The following is a 16988-nucleotide window of genomic DNA, read 5'->3' on the forward strand; positions in this document are numbered from 1 at the left end:
TCATCATGGAAAGCCAACTATGGAAAACAAATCGATGACCAGCTCGCAGAATTAATACCAAAGAAGCATCAAACACCACGTTCATGACCTGACCTCCCCCACTACCATCCTATCGTCGTCCCAACGTGCCGGCCATGCGTCCTCCGCCGGCCATGAGACTCTGCTTGACGATGGCGTCGGCCGCGGCCGCGGCCGCAAGACGCTCCTTCTGACGGCTTCGATCGCGCAGATACCCCGCGGCCTCAGGGCGCATGCGGAGGATGCGCAGGATCATGTCGTCGTTAGGCTCTGCCTGGGCTTCGCGTCGCTTCTCCTCCTTCATCTTCTTCATCGTGCCCAGATTGCGCGAGAGCATGATGCTCTTCGCGCGGCGGGCGGCGGGCACGCCGAGCACGCTGCCCGACCCGGCGGCGCCGAGGTGCGGAGGCGCGGAGGCGCGGTTCTTGTTTGCTTGCTGTCGGGAGATCGTGGCCGATGCCATGCGTTCGGACGTGCGGATGAGGTTCTCCGTAGGCTCGAAGTAGAAGAAGTTCAGGCTCTGGATTTCATGGTACTTGGGGGACTTGAGGATGTCCATCGAGACGCCGTTGGCCTCGCCCGTCTCGTCGTCGACTGCGTGGAAGAAATTAAGTAGTAGCACGAGCCAGCGTGAAACAATATCCACCTCCTGCATCGTGAGAGGTTTCTGATGGGATGGCTTATCGGAGAGAGGTGGCACCAGCAAGCTCTCGATCGTGCTCAGCACCTCCTTCCAGAGCCGCGCCATGACCATCTTCATGGCTTCCGACGTGAGCGTCTTGTTCATAATGGCGAAATTATCGTTGAAGTAATCAAACAGCGGAGTCAGCGCATTTTCCACTTCCGCACTAGTCGGCATGGTGGCTGTGGACTGCGCACGGTTCCGGTTCAGGAAGTTGGACACACTCGCCATCGTGAGGCCTCGAGAGAGCAAGGATTTCAGGGTCCGGCGCGACAAGCAGTGGCTAATATATGCAGAGAGCTGGGTTATATGCCGTCAGTGATTGTTCATGTCAATCTATAAAGGGTTCATACCTTTTCGGTGATCTTCCGGGTCATATCTCTTTCCGTGCGCTTCAGCGTCCGGAACGCCTTGCCGAAGTAGAACTGGATGTCGTCCCGCTCTCCCTCCATGCTCACCCGAAGCAGCAGTCTGCCCTGCGTATCCAGGTCGAGCCAGTATTCCCTCGGCAGGAAGTCACTAAAATGCACAGGATCCAACTTGATCGAAGTGCGTCCCACGTAATCGTGATCACCCACTGCATCCCAATCCCAGATGGTTGCAATGATATTCAACGGTCCTTGCGTGGTGATATCAACGGTGTCGTCCCACCGGGGATTCAGGTTATTGTAGATAATTCGAGTTTTTGCAATCCGTTTCTGATACTCATCCGCCAGTACCACGTAGGGATCACTGCCTCCATTCATATCACACGCCTTCAGGTCTTCGGCCTCGACGATCTTGATTGTGAACACATAGGTTGTCGACCTGCGAACCTTCTGCAGCTGTGGAGGCGAATGTTGCGCTATCACCTCGGCACAACCGTCAACATTGATCTCTCGCTCAAGCTTATCAAGTTGTGCGAGAGCATATTCGACATTGTTCAGCTTCACAAGAGACTATAGCACAGTTAACTAAGCACTGCTCAAGAGTAACGATTGGTGACTTACCTGGGGAAAGAACTGGAAGGGTTCGATCTTCTCTTTGCTGTTCCATGCCTCCTTTGCCATTTGCATGATCTTCTCCTGCGCCGTTTGGTTCATTGCTGCCTCTTGATCCGGAGACAGTCGGTCCATTTCCTTGGCGAACATCTGTTCCAGTGACTCGCAATATCTCGCAACGCCCTTTCCGATTGATTTGGACAACGCGGTCATGAACTTGGCGTACTGGAAATCGTCGTCCCACTCAAGCTGTATCATTTGCTCAACCACTTGATTGAACGAGCGGAAGATGTCTATCACAGATACACTGTGCCGGTAATCTTCGGGTACCATGTCTCCCACGTCATCCGCTCGAACGTTGAAGGCATCTTGCCGGATGGCTTGCTCAACCCAGTCCATAATCTTCTGGTCAGTCAAGCGAATCCAGCGCCATACGAATCCTTCCATCAGCTCCTCCACACTGAACGGGAATGGTTGACTTTTGCTGGTTAGCTCGGGAAACCGTGTAATAGGGAAGGATGAAAGTCATACTCGGGAAGTGCTTCAACAAACAGACGGCGAACGGTTGCCAATTTCTTATAGAGGTCAAAGCCATCCTCAATTGCAAGTTCTTGACCTGTCGCTTGCTCCCTCTCAATGATTCTCACGACCATCTCGTGGACATCCTCTGCAAAGATCGGAAATACATTGGAGACCAAGGTCCTGTGAGGAGAGACGCTGTTTTCTGTCAGCTAATACGGTCGGGGTATAGGTTGAGAGTATCCTTACCCCATGATCTCTGGGTTATTGCGATAGCGTTTCCGAATTTTCTGTGCGAGTTTTGAGATAACATCGCAAAGCTGGATGACGTGATCTAGCTCCCATGATTCCGGTTCAACAGGCACCTCTTGACCCAGAAGTTCTTGGTATTTCTCTGCCGCCTTCTGAGCAAGCCCATCTTGTACGTATGCCCGGAAGCGCTCAATATCCGAAGAGTCTTCACTGTAGTCGGGGTCTATCTGAATGTGATTCTCTAAGACGTACATCACCGGACCAATTGGACGAGGCTTGGCTTCGTAACAGTCCATCATGACGTCGTATAGTTCCCTCAGCAGCGCCTCGTGGAGGGACGAAAGGATCTGCTGCATCAAGAGAAGGTCGTGAACCGTCCATTTCTGGCGATCGTATAAGACAGACGCCACGAAGCTGCTGCGTTTCTTCTCCGCCGAAGGCGCTTCCTTCACAAACGTGAATGCCGCATCTAAGGTGTCGAGATCCACCTCGTTGTCGACGAACTTCGTACGGACAACGTCCAAGAATAGAACGATTCTCGAGAAGTTAGGAATCCTCCAGCGAAGACAAACTTCATTCAGGAGTTCGCTGGATTGCTTGGAGAGAAGTTTCATTGACGGGATTTCAGAAGTGGCTTGGGTGGCCTCCATCTCACGGTCTTTCAAATCGTGGGTCAAGGCCTGCGCCAGGATATGACTGTAAACAGTTCTTGGTTCAGGTGGTATGAAGGTATACGTGTCGGATTCATCCGAGTTATTGTCATCACCAAAAGAGAGGGAGCTGAGGTCCACCGGCTGATCGATGATGTACGATGTCGGTCGGTCTGAGTTGGTCCGTGTTAGTTCGCCTAGTGCACCATCGCTGGGGCTTGCATTAAACTGCGGAAGAGCGCCACCAGGTGCGCTTTTGGCAAGCTCAGGGTTGGACTGCACAATGGCAAGCATCATCTGCGACAGGTCAGGACCCTCGCCCTTCTTCCAATGTTCGTATGCTTCCTCATTGTCAAAATCCTCCGTGGATAATGTCTTCCGGGTGTTCAGGCTCAGGTGAGTCTGGTAAGCCTTCAAGTCCTGCAGGGCTGCGCGTGCTGTCCAAGTCCCCCTGTGACTGTCGATGTCGGACTGCACTTGGGCAGTGCTCATGCCGTAGATCCTAGCCACGTGCTGCACGAGCGGCATATCCTTCACATCATAGCTCAGCGAAGCAGTAGTTTCCACCGTAGATGTTCCATTACCCTCCATGAGATCCTGATCTTGCGAAAGAAGCTTGTTCTCCAAGACCGACAGACGGTTTGCTAGCTCCGGCCGTTCCTTTGCCCAGTCATTGCTCTTGAGGATAAGCGCAAAGAGCCGAACAAAGAGCGCAACGTGTCTGTCCACCATCAACCGCCAGCTATCATCGTCCGGATCCTTTCCCTTGCTCAGCTCCTTCGTCGCATTCGAATAGAAGATCAGGACGAGATCCTCGGCACGTCGGTCCTTCTCCATGCGCTTCTTGAACGACTGTTCTTTGAGGGTGTTCAAAAACGCGGCGAATGTTCTGACTACCAGAGGGTCCTGATATTCCTTCCTCTTCTCTTTCTTCGTCAGGACCCCGGTCAACCTCTTCTCCAGCTCGGAGATGAAACCGTGCGGGAACCTAGTGCTCTTGGAATCCCTCACCAGCGAGAAATCACTCATCAGGTCGTGGAACGACGTCGAAGCCCGCTTCGGGCGCTGTTGAGGAGCCGGTGCATTATGAACTCGGCGCGAACGGGGATGCAGCAAGTAGGCAAGGTAGGCAACACGGAGAGCGTAGGTATAGGACGTAGTCGGGTTCACGGGGCGACGACGCGACCCGGAGGGGGTGCGCGAATGGCGAGATTCATTCTGAAGGCTGTTGATCCGTCGATTTATGCCTCGGGACTGGGTCGATGCCGTCGACATCAGGGATATCCTTTATCTTGATCTTCTGCAGAGGCGCGGAGGGCGGGGACCATGGATGGGAGGGATCGCGGTCTCAACCAGGCCAGCCTACACGCTGGAGGGGATGGATGGTATTTGCAGAGACACCGAGGGGATCGCACAGCGTGATAAGTAATCCCAGAGAAGTGGGACTGGTATGGGGGGCAATTACGTGGGAAATGTCGGAGGGATTGAGGGAAGAAAGGGGTGAAATGGGAGGGGTGTTTGGCTATGATTGCCCGAGTGTTTTTGCTACACCTGAAACAAAAGAGCTGTCCCCGTGCACTGACGTAGTCCGCCTTTGTAGTCAACACTATCCGGGCAATGAATACTGGGAATCTTACCTGATAATTTATTTATAGGACCTAGCTTGTAGTCTTTGTTTTAGTTAGGTTGGTTGTTATGCTCTAACTAGACGCTAGGATCTACAGGGATAGCTGTACTTGAGCCACCAAAATTACCAACGTTTGAACACCGAAATCACCAGATATTCGGATCAACCGTGGTGGTTCCTGTAGTGTCGCACACATTATACAAAGATCGCACAGAAACCCGGCTCCATCTGGTTTCGGCATACCCCCATAGGGGCCTCTTGTAGCCGAACAAAGATCACACCTATCCAACTCCACGGATCGTTCGACCGGTTTATGACCGGGTTCCACGAGAACAGGTACTATCAGTTTCTGTTAGCTGTCGCAGGTCATGGAGTCGACCGCCTCCCTATCAATCCTGTCGATGATCACACGCATTGATCGCAAACCGAACTCAAATCGCATTGTCTTTATTTACACAACATGAAACAAAAGCTAAAGAAATTACCACGAATCCTGACCGGATTTGCGGGCCTAAACACCGTTAGTAATGCATAAGCCAGTGTACAAGAGCCATGTAGCTAGGGATCCAACTTACCGGAACAGCATGCGCTCCACCGAGCTCCTTCTCCAGACCATCAGGGTATGTCTTAGGAGCACTAGGCTTGTCCGGATAGTAAAGGCTGACAACACCGCAGAGGCCGAGGAAGGTCACAACGAAAGCGCCGAGCTGGAAGAGACCTTTGCGAGCCGTGACGTGGGTATATTGCTCGGGACTGAAAACGCCCAGAATTTCGTTCTCTTCGTGAACTGGTTCGCCGAAGTTACGTCTCTCCTGCTTATCCCACCAGTCGCCATAGGGGTCTCTGAAGGCACGCTTCACACGGGGAGGGTTCTGGTAGCCGCCATTCTGTAGGAGCGCGGAGGCGTCAGTGGGGCTCAATTGCACTCGGACAGGGCCGACCAGCGAGGGAACGGCATCAAAATATAACGCACCTGCAGAGGATCTTCAGCTTCAGCAGCCGCGAGAGTCCGGCCTTGGGAGAAAGTGGCGCGGGGGACGATCGAACGGGCAGCCAGCTGGGGCAGGCGCCGGGTCAAAATGCGCTGGGAGAGCATCTGTTGAAGGCATTAGCATTGAAGAGTAATGCGATTAGGAACAATGCATGCCCCGGGCGCGAAAAACTCACCTTCGTGCCGGAATGGTGGGAGGATGGATCGAGGGCGGAGGGAGGGCACGAAAAGGCTCAATCAATGGGAGGAGGTCGAATGACGGGATTCGGATTAATTGCTGGAGGTTTGCGGAAAGGCGTGTGTGGCCTTGGCGCCTGAGGCATGCAGGACCCGGGCTGACAAACACGTCCCCCGTACTCCTCGTCAGAGTATTGAAAAAACCACCTCTCCAAGCAATCTCGCCATCGCCGTGCTTTTTTCCTTCCCAGTCGCGCTACATGCCCGATAACTATGCCAAATTTCTGGTGGCATTCTAACTCAGTTTTAGCTACCCGTTGATGCCAATTTTCCCCGTATCGACCGCGTCCTCGTTGGGAAAACTGGGGTCAGCTGTGATCAGGGCCCCTGCCTCCGTGGTTACCAAGACATGCAAAACGGCAGCTCGAATGGCATTTCACACCACCATGAACGCGTGACCCCCGAGCCCTCCGCCACTCCATCGGATTTGCCTGCGCCGGATTATCCTGACGAGTTTTCAAAACGCGATTCCCTACCTTCGGAGCCGAAAGGGGACGAATCCGCCGTCGATAATCCCGACGGGCCGCCATCGAAAAGACGCAAGCTTGCCGGTTCGACGCCCTCTCGTCGCTCGACTTCCCGTCCCATATCGCCCCCCTGGAAGAAGGCCGGGAGTGGGATGGCCCGACATCCTTCCTTCAAGATGGTAAACGCCGGTCTTCTCGAGTTAACGCGGTCCCGCTCGACTTGCAGCCCCCGTCGGAAAAAAGGCACACGCGAGCAGCTCAGAAGCAGTATGTAGGGGGAAAGCCGGTAGTGTCCTCCCCGCTGGCGATATCTCCGTCGCGTGGCGAGACGAATGGGAAGATTGCTGGTGGCAACGCGACGACGAACGGATCACCGCGCAACGTGTCTACCAGGGGGGCGTCTACTCGGCGGAGACAGGTCTCGAAGTCTCCCGCACCCAAACAATATTCCCGGACGACATCTCAGAGCTCTGGAACCCCGAGTGCTCATCGTCGAACTTCCCACACGGGCGTCAATGGATCAAGCGCTGAGCTGGGCGAAGGGGACGATGGGTGGAGAGACGCCGGAGCGACGGAGACACATGAAGGCGAACAACAAAGTCAGAGGTTTCCCAGACTGCGGATCAAGGTGAAGAAGCCATCAATTGGAGTCCAGCATCCTTCCCACGTTTTAGCACCTCGGAAGTATGGCTCGTTCCGGGAATGGCTGGAGAGTCCGGATGGGGGAATGCGCGATGAACACGTTCTCACGCCAGCCGAGGCTCTTGAAGAAGCACAGAAACGATGCAGAATAGCTGCTGCCGCGGAGCCTGGCGGTCTACTGGGTCCCGACGTGTGCTCCGCATATCTACCGGAACAGCAAGAAGAGCCGCCCCAGCAGTATTCGCACCAAGATCACCTTGTGGCACATGCACTGTACTTCAAGAAGCTCCTTGACCAGGAACACCGACGACACCGGCAGACGGCAAAACTTTTCGCCCAGTGGTGTGCCGACGCTTGGAAGAAACGGCACAAGGATCCGGAAGATATACTTAGGGAGCAGGAGGAGGAGATGCGCGTGAGGCGGAAACAACTCGCCAAGGACCTCCAGAAGATGTTCGACTTGGCCCGCGCAGAGATAGACCGCGTACGCTTGGCGCGTTGGGAGGAAGAGCGGAAAGCCGAGAACCAACAAGCCTTGGATCACGCCATAAAACAGTCCACCATGCTTTTCGAGAAGAGGCGAATGGAGATTTTGGGTGAAACTGGTAGCGACGCGCCTGAAACTACCGATAGCGAGGAAGAGGAGACCGACGAGTCCGACGAGGGATCTGAGGAGAGTGATATGCTGTCTTCTGATTCTGAAAGCGAAGAAGAAAACGAAGTCGATGACGATGAAGGCCTTACCGCAGAGGAGCTTAGACTCAAGTACGCTAATCTTCCTGCTACTCCCCGTGAGGCGGATCGGGATTCCCTGGCATCGGATGAGACTGCGTTGTCAGAGAGCGAGGACTTCCAGAGCGGGCATGTTTCCGATGCAGCTGCTCCAAAGTCTCTAGCCGAAGAAGACTCACCGGAACGAGTAGAACTTGAGGAGGTTGACCCGATGCTCATGGACGACAGCGACGAAGAGTCTACTGATATGGATGATGACATGGGCGACAGTGACGAAGAGAGGGACTCGGATGAAGAAAGTGATGACGGGCCTGGGCTGCTAGGATTTTTCTCCGCGAACGATGTACCGCTGACTGGTGGTCAGACCCCTGGCGACGACGGTGACGATAATGTGAAACAAGCTTCAGGCGACGAGAATGAGGGCGACGGAATAGAAGACCCCGACGAAGTCTCACTCATCCCAACTGGACCAGCTTCTGAATCAGCACCTCCCGATCTGATGGAGACGGCTGATGACTCTACCTCTGTCGCTGCTGCTCCAATGGAGGAGACAGCGGACACTGGAAGCGCAGATACGCCTCGACCTGAAAACCTCATGGCACATGATTCTTCCGACGTTTCCACTCCTAAGGTCCCCGAGGGGACTTCCGACATGCCTCAAGGACCTGAACCTGATCAGAGTGGCGAGCGTTCTAGCGAAGCATCGCCGGGCACACTTGCTACAAAGCCTTCTGAACCAGAGTCCGTGTCATCGTATGAGCCTTCAACAGAAAAGCCTGCAGAGCAGCAGAACGAGTCTCCCGCTCCTGGACTGAAGACACCCATACCGCATCTTCTTCGAGGAACTCTGCGTGAGTACCAACATTTTGGACTTGATTGGCTTGCCGGACTTTATACCAATCATATTAATGGTATCCTTGCCGACGAAATGGGTCTCGGAAAGACTATACAGACGATCGCTTTGCTTGCACATCTCGCCGTGGAACATGAGGTATGGGGCCCGCATCTGGTTGTTGTCCCCACGAGTGTGATCCTCAATTGGGAGATGGAGTTCAAAAAGTGGTGCCCCGGGTTCAAGATCATGACGTACTATGGCAACCAGGAGGAGCGACGACAGAAGCGCAAGGGTTGGATGGACGATACGAGTTGGAATGTTCTAATCACATCATATCAACTCGTTCTGCAGGATCAACAAGTCCTCAAGCGGAGGGCCTGGCATTATATGATTCTGGATGAAGCGCACAATATCAAGAACTTTCGCTCGCAGAGGTGGCAAGCGCTGTTAACATTCCGGACCCGAGCACGACTTCTACTGACTGGAACTCCGCTTCAAAATAACCTGACGGAGCTGTGGTCTCTGTTGTTCTTCTTGATGCCGTCTGATGGTGACGATGAGGGCATCGAAGGGTTTGCTGACTTGAGGAACTTCTCTGAGTGGTTCAGGCGTCCAGTGGAGCAGATCCTGGAACATGGCCGAGAGACCATGGACGACGAGGCTAAACGAGTGGTTACAAAACTTCATACCGTTTTGAGACCGTATATCCTACGTCGTCTGAAAGCCGACGTCGAGAAGCAGATGCCTGCAAAATACGAGCATGTCATCTATTGTCGACTTTCCAAGCGTCAACGATACCTCTATGATGGTTTCATGTCTAGAGCGCAGACCAAGGAGACTCTTGCTTCAGGAAATTATCTGTCTATCATTAACTGTCTGATGCAGCTTCGGAAGGTGTGCAACCACCCCGACCTTTTTGAGACCCGACCGATATCGACATCCTTTGCCATGCCGCGTTCTGTGGCGACGGAGTTTGAGGTCAAAGAACTCCTCGTCCGCCGACGCCTGCTGTTTGAACATCCCCTGGAACGACTCGACCTGGACTTCTTAAACCTGGTTCCTATCTCTCGGGAGAACATTTCCCGGCGACTAGCAGACGATAGCACGAGGCTGATGGCTTACGGCCCTTTCAATAAACTTCGGGAGCTTCAGTACCACCGGACCAACTGGGCGATGAGGTTCGATGGTTCCACTGTACAGTCCACCCTGGAGGCCTTGGAGAATGATTGCCGTAAGAGGAGGATGGCAGAACTGGAGAGATGTCTATATTTCGAGTCGAAGCGGCACGGCCGTCGGCCTGTGTACGGAACAAGCTTGATCGAATTCCTGACCGCAGACAGCAAGCAGCGGCCGACCTCTCACGGCCCCTTACGGAAGCGTTCGCTGGCGGACTGGCTGTCAAGCCGGTCATCCGTTCTCGCTTCGATGATCCTGTCCATCGAAGAACGGTCTCATGCCATGGAAGGCTATGTTCAGAGATTTGCTTGTGTCACACCTGCTGCCGTTGCGGCTGGCATCACCGAAGCTGCCTTAACCCCGATCGAAACCCGGTATCTCACCAAGAAGGAGAGATTCCCGCCGTATGATCCGTTCCACGAAGCTCAGATGCGCTTGTCAATTGCGTTTCCGGACAAGCGACTGTTGCAGTATGATTGCGGCAAGTTGCAAAGGCTGGACAAGCTTCTCAGAGATCTCAAAGCTGGTGGCCACCGAGCTTTGATCTTTACGCAGATGACGAAGATGCTTGACATCCTGGAACAGTTCCTCAACATTCATGGACATCGTTATCTACGGTTGGATGGTACGACCAAGGTTGAGCAGCGCCAGATCCTTACGGATCGGTTCAATAATGACGACCGCATCCTGGCGTTTATTCTCTCTAGTCGATCTGGTGGTCTTGGTATCAACTTGACGGGTGCTGATACGGTCATCTTCTACGATCTCGACTGGAATCCAGCCATGGACAAACAGTGTCAAGACCGTTGCCACCGTATTGGCCAGACGCGCGATGTTCACATCTACCGGTTTGTTTCGGAATATACGATCGAGTCGAACATTCTCCGCAAAGCCAACCAAAAGCGGATGCTGGACGATGTCGTGATCCAGGAAGGAGAGTTCACGACCGATTACTTTAGGAAGCTAGATGTGCGCGATATGATCGGCAACGAAGAGGTCCCGGAGAGCCAGGATGAGGCGAGTGCTGCCATGGACCGGGTGCTGGAGAACCGGGTCTCTGGCGCGTCCCGCGTCTTCGAACAGGCGGAAGACAAAGAAGATATCGATGCGGCCAAGAATGCGCAGAAGGAACTCGAACACGCGGATGACGGTGACTTTGAAGACCGGAGCGTGTCGCAGAGCACGCCTGCGCAGACCCAGGCCGGAACACCGATGGCCTCTGGCCTGGACGAGGGAGCCACTCCTGGATCGACCGCAGTGCACATGCAAGGAGACGAGCTCGTCGAAGGTGAAGCTCAACCGGGACATATCGATGACTACCTCCTGCGGTTCATGGAGTGGAATATGAAAGACGAGCCGCTCGTACTGCCAGCGGACAAGAGCAAGAAGAAGTCCAAGAAGGGCAAAGAGCACCGCCTCCGCAAGAGACGTCGTTGAGGCTGCGGCTCCGGCTAGACCAGTTGTGTCTGACTGGTTGTGTATTTGCTTGGGGGGAACGGACTGCGCAAGTCCAGTGTAATTGTACTCCTGTTTCTTCATCACGTTTGTGTGAATGTATTGATTTATTGTATTGTTTGCGCCCTTCCCCCCCTTCTCAGGATTGCACAGGGGCGCAAAAGACCGGGTTTGGAGTCCGGACGGCGTCTATCTGGGAAAGAGAAAAGAAATTATATGTAGATGTTTGTGCTGCGATGGTTGTGACTGCGTTTTTGCTGGGCGCTGGATGACGAATTGGATGATGGATGATATCCAAGAAGCGCATTATCATTACTACCTATATTTATCCAGCGTTGACTGCAGTGTTCATAATATAATTGGTCTGGTTATTGTTCGAGTTTACAGAGTACTGTAGGGTCCTTGATCGAGAATTCATTCATCTGTGACTCCGTACCTCCTGAAGGAAGAGCCGTACGACTCCCATCGAAATAGCTCTATACTTCAGGAAGCGTATCCACTCCGGATCAACACGACATGCAGTTCGTGCTCTAGGAGCAGCTAGCAGCTGTGGTTCCAGGCCAAGGCTACGGAGCTACTAGTGTCACCTCGAGAACAGTGAATGAATCTGCCCCCGGTCTCTTTCCGCTACTGACCGAGTCATACGGTGGAGCCAAATCCTCCTCGCAAGGCTGCCCCGTTTACTCCCTGCACATGAAAGGAGCATCACCCGTCCGCACAAGGTTTTGCGCGATCGGTTTCCTGTGAAACATCCCCACTCGAGGCTGCAGGCGCTGTCGCGCCAACGCCCAGAGCTATCGCCGGATAGGCAGGTGCAAAAGTACCGGAGCGCCCTCGGGGCGCCGGCCAAGGGCGGTCCGGTTCATTTCGAACGACGGTGGTGGTGATCTCATGAGCATAGGACCGCGCGTGCCCCTGCGCCCTTCGTTCTCGACCACAAAGAAAAACACACCCGCAACTGCCCCCCCGGGAGGAGCTAAAGCGTGCCACGCCGGGGGGAAGAATTGCCGGGCTGTAGTTGAAAGGAGAGAGGCCCGCTAGGCTGGCTCCGGGGGACGCGAAGCTGTTGTGTAACGTCGCCGGCTGGGTCTTTGTGTGAAGTTTATTAGGGCCGGCGGACCGAGGAAGATGGTAGCTGTTGGAGTCGCGCACGAGGGGCCGGGTACAAACGGCTGTTCTCCAACAACTTCCATGTTGGATATCCAATGATCGTGGACGCCGTGCGATCCAACCAAGTACAGAAACAGAGTTCGTCTCCACTGATCTCCGCCGGGACTACCATGGCTCTAAGGGAGTCTGCGTGGGGAAGATCATTCCAAGGATCACCCTGCCCGCGTGGGAAAGCATTCGGTCCAACGGACAGTTGGCGACGACGTCGTACGTACGTACTACGTCGTACATACTGCTATCCAGGAAGCGTTTGAGTTTCTGCTGGGTTCTCCCTGTTGGAGGAGGGAGTCTCCGCAATCCACCGGTGATCTGCTGGGCCGAAACTCGGACGAACTGTAGGAGAACGTCGGGACCTGAGAAGCGGTCTAGATGGTTGATTTGAGTTAGGCTTTTTGTTTCGGACGTAGTAGCTGGGTAGCTGCTGCATTAGGTAGTGTTTTCCGTGCAGGGACCGTTAGGGCTGGGGATTGTGGAGCTGGGCTGGGACATGCTCTGGGCCCTCTGGAGGGTGAATTTGGAATGCCTTCTGGAAAAGGAACCTTCTCCGGTCGATGTCAGTCCTCATAGGAGGGATCTGCTGGGTGGATGGGTCGGCCGAGTGGTCTCTCCAACGTACCTTAGGGATGTCTGCCACTCCGCACGAGGATCGACTCGGTCAACTCTGCCCTGGTGGAGATGACGATACTCTGTCGTAGGCTAACTAGACTCCGACGCCGTGCCTAGTTCTTCTGGCTGTGAAACAATGTGCGTTTGAGACAAAGACGGCGGTCTGGTCTGGCCTGGGGCGTCGGCTGGAGCATGACGACTTGTCGTTGGTCGGAACAGGCTGTTGTAAACTCTGCGCGGTGGACATCCGGATGCCCTTCGGAGACCTCCCGTCTGGTGTCTGGTGTCTGGTGTCAGCTCGTCTCGAGGACATCACATTGGGTCTGGACAGTAAGACCTCGGCAGACCGTGACTTGTGAAGCTGGAGACATTTTGAACCACGGATAGACACCCACGTGGGCGGCTTTCGGCACGCATTGCAACGCCGATGATAGGAGATGATATCTGGGACATTGGATGGGGACCCTGGGAGTTCCCATCTCTTCCTATCTTTTCCATTCCTGGCGCAGTAAGGGTTACGGAGTGCGGACCGGGTTAGGGGAGCCGAGAGACGACCGCGCTGGATCCATGGAACAGTCCGGACCAGCGTATTTGAGTTCCTGCAGACCCGCAGCCAACTGATCAAGTGAGATACTATCGCAAGCCGCATCGGGTATGCTGTCCGTCTATACAGAGAGACCCTTCAGACCCCGATCCCGTCACCTGCAGAATACTAGGCAATCACACCCTGAAAGTGGGCGGCAGAGATACGAGGCAAATACCGGACAGTAGATGTCGACATCCTCACTCTTGTACGTAAGGGAATTCCTCAAGGCGGCCGTGGACAGCCTGTAGTTCTGCCCGTGGGGAGCCATGACAGCAGCAGTTCGACCGACTGGCAAATAATCTCTCATACAGTCGCGATTCCTGGCCAATCGCCATGCTGTGTGCGAGCATTCACCGGAGTGCAGTGCATAAGCTGAACTCACATTGCTTTTTGTTCCTTTTGCCACTGTCGACAGGACGCTAAACGCTACCTAGCTCATTCTACATCCGTCTGGCGTGATGGAGGGTTCGAGGTCAGGCACGAAAGTCCTACTCGTAGGTGCATTCTGCAGACTCCGAATTTAGACATGGGCAGTGTAATTGGCGCAGGATCCATGGATTAGCACGAGGGAGTCTGATAGATCCATCGCTTGATGCGGTTGGTGCGTAGGCTAGGTAGTTCGCTTGCGCCCCTGCGTCTCGACGTGCTTGCGGCAGATATAGCCTATATCGATGCGAATAATGCGGTGGACGTGTCTGACGATGTCTGGGATCGCATCTCCTTACTTCGAGGGTCGACTTCTATGGAGCTCTCACTCATTCTGTGGAAGTGCATTGGAGAACTTTGGAGGTCTGAGTTAATACTGGAAGTGATGACGCCAAAACAAGACTGACTGAGGCAATTCCCACCAGTCTGGTTTCATGCTCAACGCCCGTCGTCTGGGTCGGTTAATGTCTAGTGACCTCTAGGGTCCGAGACTATCAGGCTCGTCGGGGAGATCCTAGCGATCCACTCTCGCTGGCCTGGCTGATCATCTCTGATGCCCCGGGTCGATTGGCCGGGACGAGGGATTTGCACGGATCCACCGCGAAAGGCAGCCGTGAACGCATTTCCGTGGGACGAAGAGGGGCGACGTCCTGAAGAAGTTGAAGCGTCCGGAGTTGAGTAGTAGTCACTCGAGATAAGCGCGCTTATTGCAATCTCCCCTCTCCTCCCCTCCCCACTTCTGTCACGACTAGCTGACGGTGCCGTCAATAGTGCCGACTGCGAGACCGGAGGAGATGCTCGTTACTCTGGTCAATGCTTGGATTGTATTCAGTGGAATCTAGTTTTTGTGTTTTGAGGGAATATTTGATAGTGATCCGAACCATGGAGTTGGGACAATGTAGTCTATGTGCGAAGGTTTCCAACGGTCTGTAGCTGAGTTTGTTTGCGATGCCCGGGATAGGAGTAGATCGACAGACTGATGCACAATCTCCGACTACGTCTATATGTACTCTAGATGTCAGTATCTTCCGATCACTACACCATGTCCAATTCAGATCTATGCATGGTACTGCTTGGATACCCCTCGTCCACTCCATCTGAACCATTCCACCAATGTTCCATCTCCAAAGGGAACCATGGGCGGGTCGATGACAAAGAACGGATTATTGCCGGATGCGTCGCCGCGCAACCTGTCAGAAATCCAGAGGGGAACTAGTCGGCCGCCACGGAGAAACGATCAGAAGGAATCAGCCGACACGGAGGGTAGCGTCACTAGGCCCGGTAGTCGGGATCCGTCTGCATCCTCCAGGCCAGGATCATAACGGGCATCCAATGGAAGGGCGATGTTGTTCCCAAGAGACCCCCCATCACGGTAGATCTAGATAGAGACACTTCCTCGGGAGATACCTTAGATAGACCTGCAGTGAACACGGGAATGGGGTGCACCCAGTAGATGTAGGTATGTATGTAATGTAATGTATTCGGTATCCCTCCGCGCCACTCCAGTGGTCCGTCCAGCACGCTATCCCCCACAAGGCAGTTCGATGTGCAGTGGAAGCCCCAGATGCGGCTAGTCCGGCGCCCTCCATACCCGTTCTGACTGCCGTCCATTACTCGCGTCCTGTCCACTTCTTTGTCTGGAGAGCGAGATCGCGTCCAGCCTCGAGGTGTGGCGTCCTGCTTGATGTAACTACTTGTACGGAGTCTCCAGAGTCCACTGGCGGCTCCGACCGCCGAAGGAGTCAACCTGCACAGCCTTGGTCTCGGCGCCTTCGATGGATCGCCGCGCAGGCGAACGACATGCAGCACGCCCTGGATGTTACTATTTTCACCGGCTTACTGCGGATTCCGTTAAATTCTTATCTCGGTCGAAGCTGTCAATATCGATCGACCTGCATGCATGCATCCTGTCGCTCTTGGGATTGGACATGGGAAGAAAAAGAAAGGAGAGGGACATGAACAGGGGGAGACATGAGCGTATAGGTCGAAAGCGACTATTGACGGGAGAGACGTCGGCCACCCAATTGGAGTATTCTCCTGGCGATTGATGGAGTCACTAGGAGAATGGAGATTTACGTGAAGCCGATATAGGAATCGCATGAAAGAAACAGAAAAATGACACATCAATACTGAGGCTGATACGGTAGATAGCGATCAGTGTCATCTTTGATTCTATTTTATTTTAATTAAAAATCAATTTCCGATTATTGTAATTCCTTTTTATCCTTCAACGACACCATCGGACAATCCCCATTCTTCTCTGGCCGCTTGCCCCTATCTCCAACGTACCAGAACCCCTCAAGATCCAAAAGATCGACAGGGAAGCTTACTTGGGTCCGACGTCCAATATCTTGGGACTCTCCTGGGAAAAAGGGACGGATCCTTCGGCGAGGAGGATGCTGAATGACAGGACCCGAGACAATGGACGGGCCACCCACCGACTAAAAACGCCTGGTCGAGATGGCGAGGGGAGAGAAACTCCACCGGCCGACCAGGGTGGGTGTGCCGTTCCCTGGGCATCATCGTGCTGGGCGATCTCCCTTTGCCCCCCGGGGAGGATAGTTCACTCTGATCCGATGGGCACGAGCTTCCGGATCTGTGCCACATGCTCATGGCGTGCTGGTGGTGGTCCCCTTGGACAGTGATAATGGACGCACATATATTCTGTTGATCCCCCGATCTTTCGGACGCCTCGGTTTGTCTCCGTTTATACTACTACTTACTTATACTTATACTACCCTACCTACACACATTTCTCCTATCTCCATACTTCCCACCATTGTCCCTTACTCCCAATCATCCTTCACTTCCCTCTCCATTCCATCAGAATGAAAAACTCAATCCCCGCCGACGTGTGGGAGAGGAAAAAGGCCCTCATTGCAAAGCTCTACAAAGTACAGAGGGAATGGCCCCTGAAACAGGTCATCAAGCAGATCC

General features: G+C 53.9%; 3 protein-coding genes across 3 annotated transcripts; 1 reads left to right on the forward strand and 2 right to left on the reverse strand.

Annotated features, from left to right (window-relative positions):
- Positions 1 to 109: 109 nt before the first annotated feature.
- Positions 110 to 4376, reverse strand: ATEG_01867 (C2 domain protein; the record flags this gene model as incomplete). Its single annotated transcript, XM_001209232.1, has 5 exons — positions 110 to 1000; positions 1054 to 1638; positions 1690 to 2158; positions 2212 to 2397; positions 2449 to 4376. The coding sequence occupies 5 exons, from the start codon at positions 4374 to 4376 to the stop codon at positions 110 to 112; spliced, it is 4059 nt and encodes a 1352-aa protein (XP_001209232.1).
- An 873-nt stretch (positions 4377 to 5249) lies between these two features.
- On the reverse strand, positions 5250 to 5824 carry ATEG_01868 (uncharacterized protein; the record flags this gene model as incomplete). Its single annotated transcript, XM_001209233.1, has 2 exons — positions 5250 to 5615; positions 5702 to 5824. 2 exons carry the CDS (start codon positions 5822 to 5824, stop codon positions 5250 to 5252), a joined length of 489 nt encoding a protein of 162 aa, XP_001209233.1.
- Positions 5825 to 6599: 775 nt separating this feature from the next.
- On the forward strand, positions 6600 to 11245 carry swr1 (putative SNF2 family helicase/ATPase (Swr1); the record flags this gene model as incomplete). The annotated part of the gene is made up of 2 exons (XM_001209234.1): positions 6600 to 6602; positions 6650 to 11245. The coding sequence occupies 2 exons, from the start codon at positions 6600 to 6602 to the stop codon at positions 11243 to 11245; spliced, it is 4599 nt and encodes a 1532-aa protein (XP_001209234.1).
- Between the last annotated feature and the right edge of the window lie 5743 nt (positions 11246 to 16988).

Source organism: Aspergillus terreus, genomic scaffold, assembly GCF_000149615.1.
Source record: "Aspergillus terreus NIH2624 scaffold_2 genomic scaffold, whole genome shotgun sequence".
NCBI classification, from domain to species: domain Eukaryota; kingdom Fungi; phylum Ascomycota; class Eurotiomycetes; order Eurotiales; family Aspergillaceae; genus Aspergillus; species Aspergillus terreus.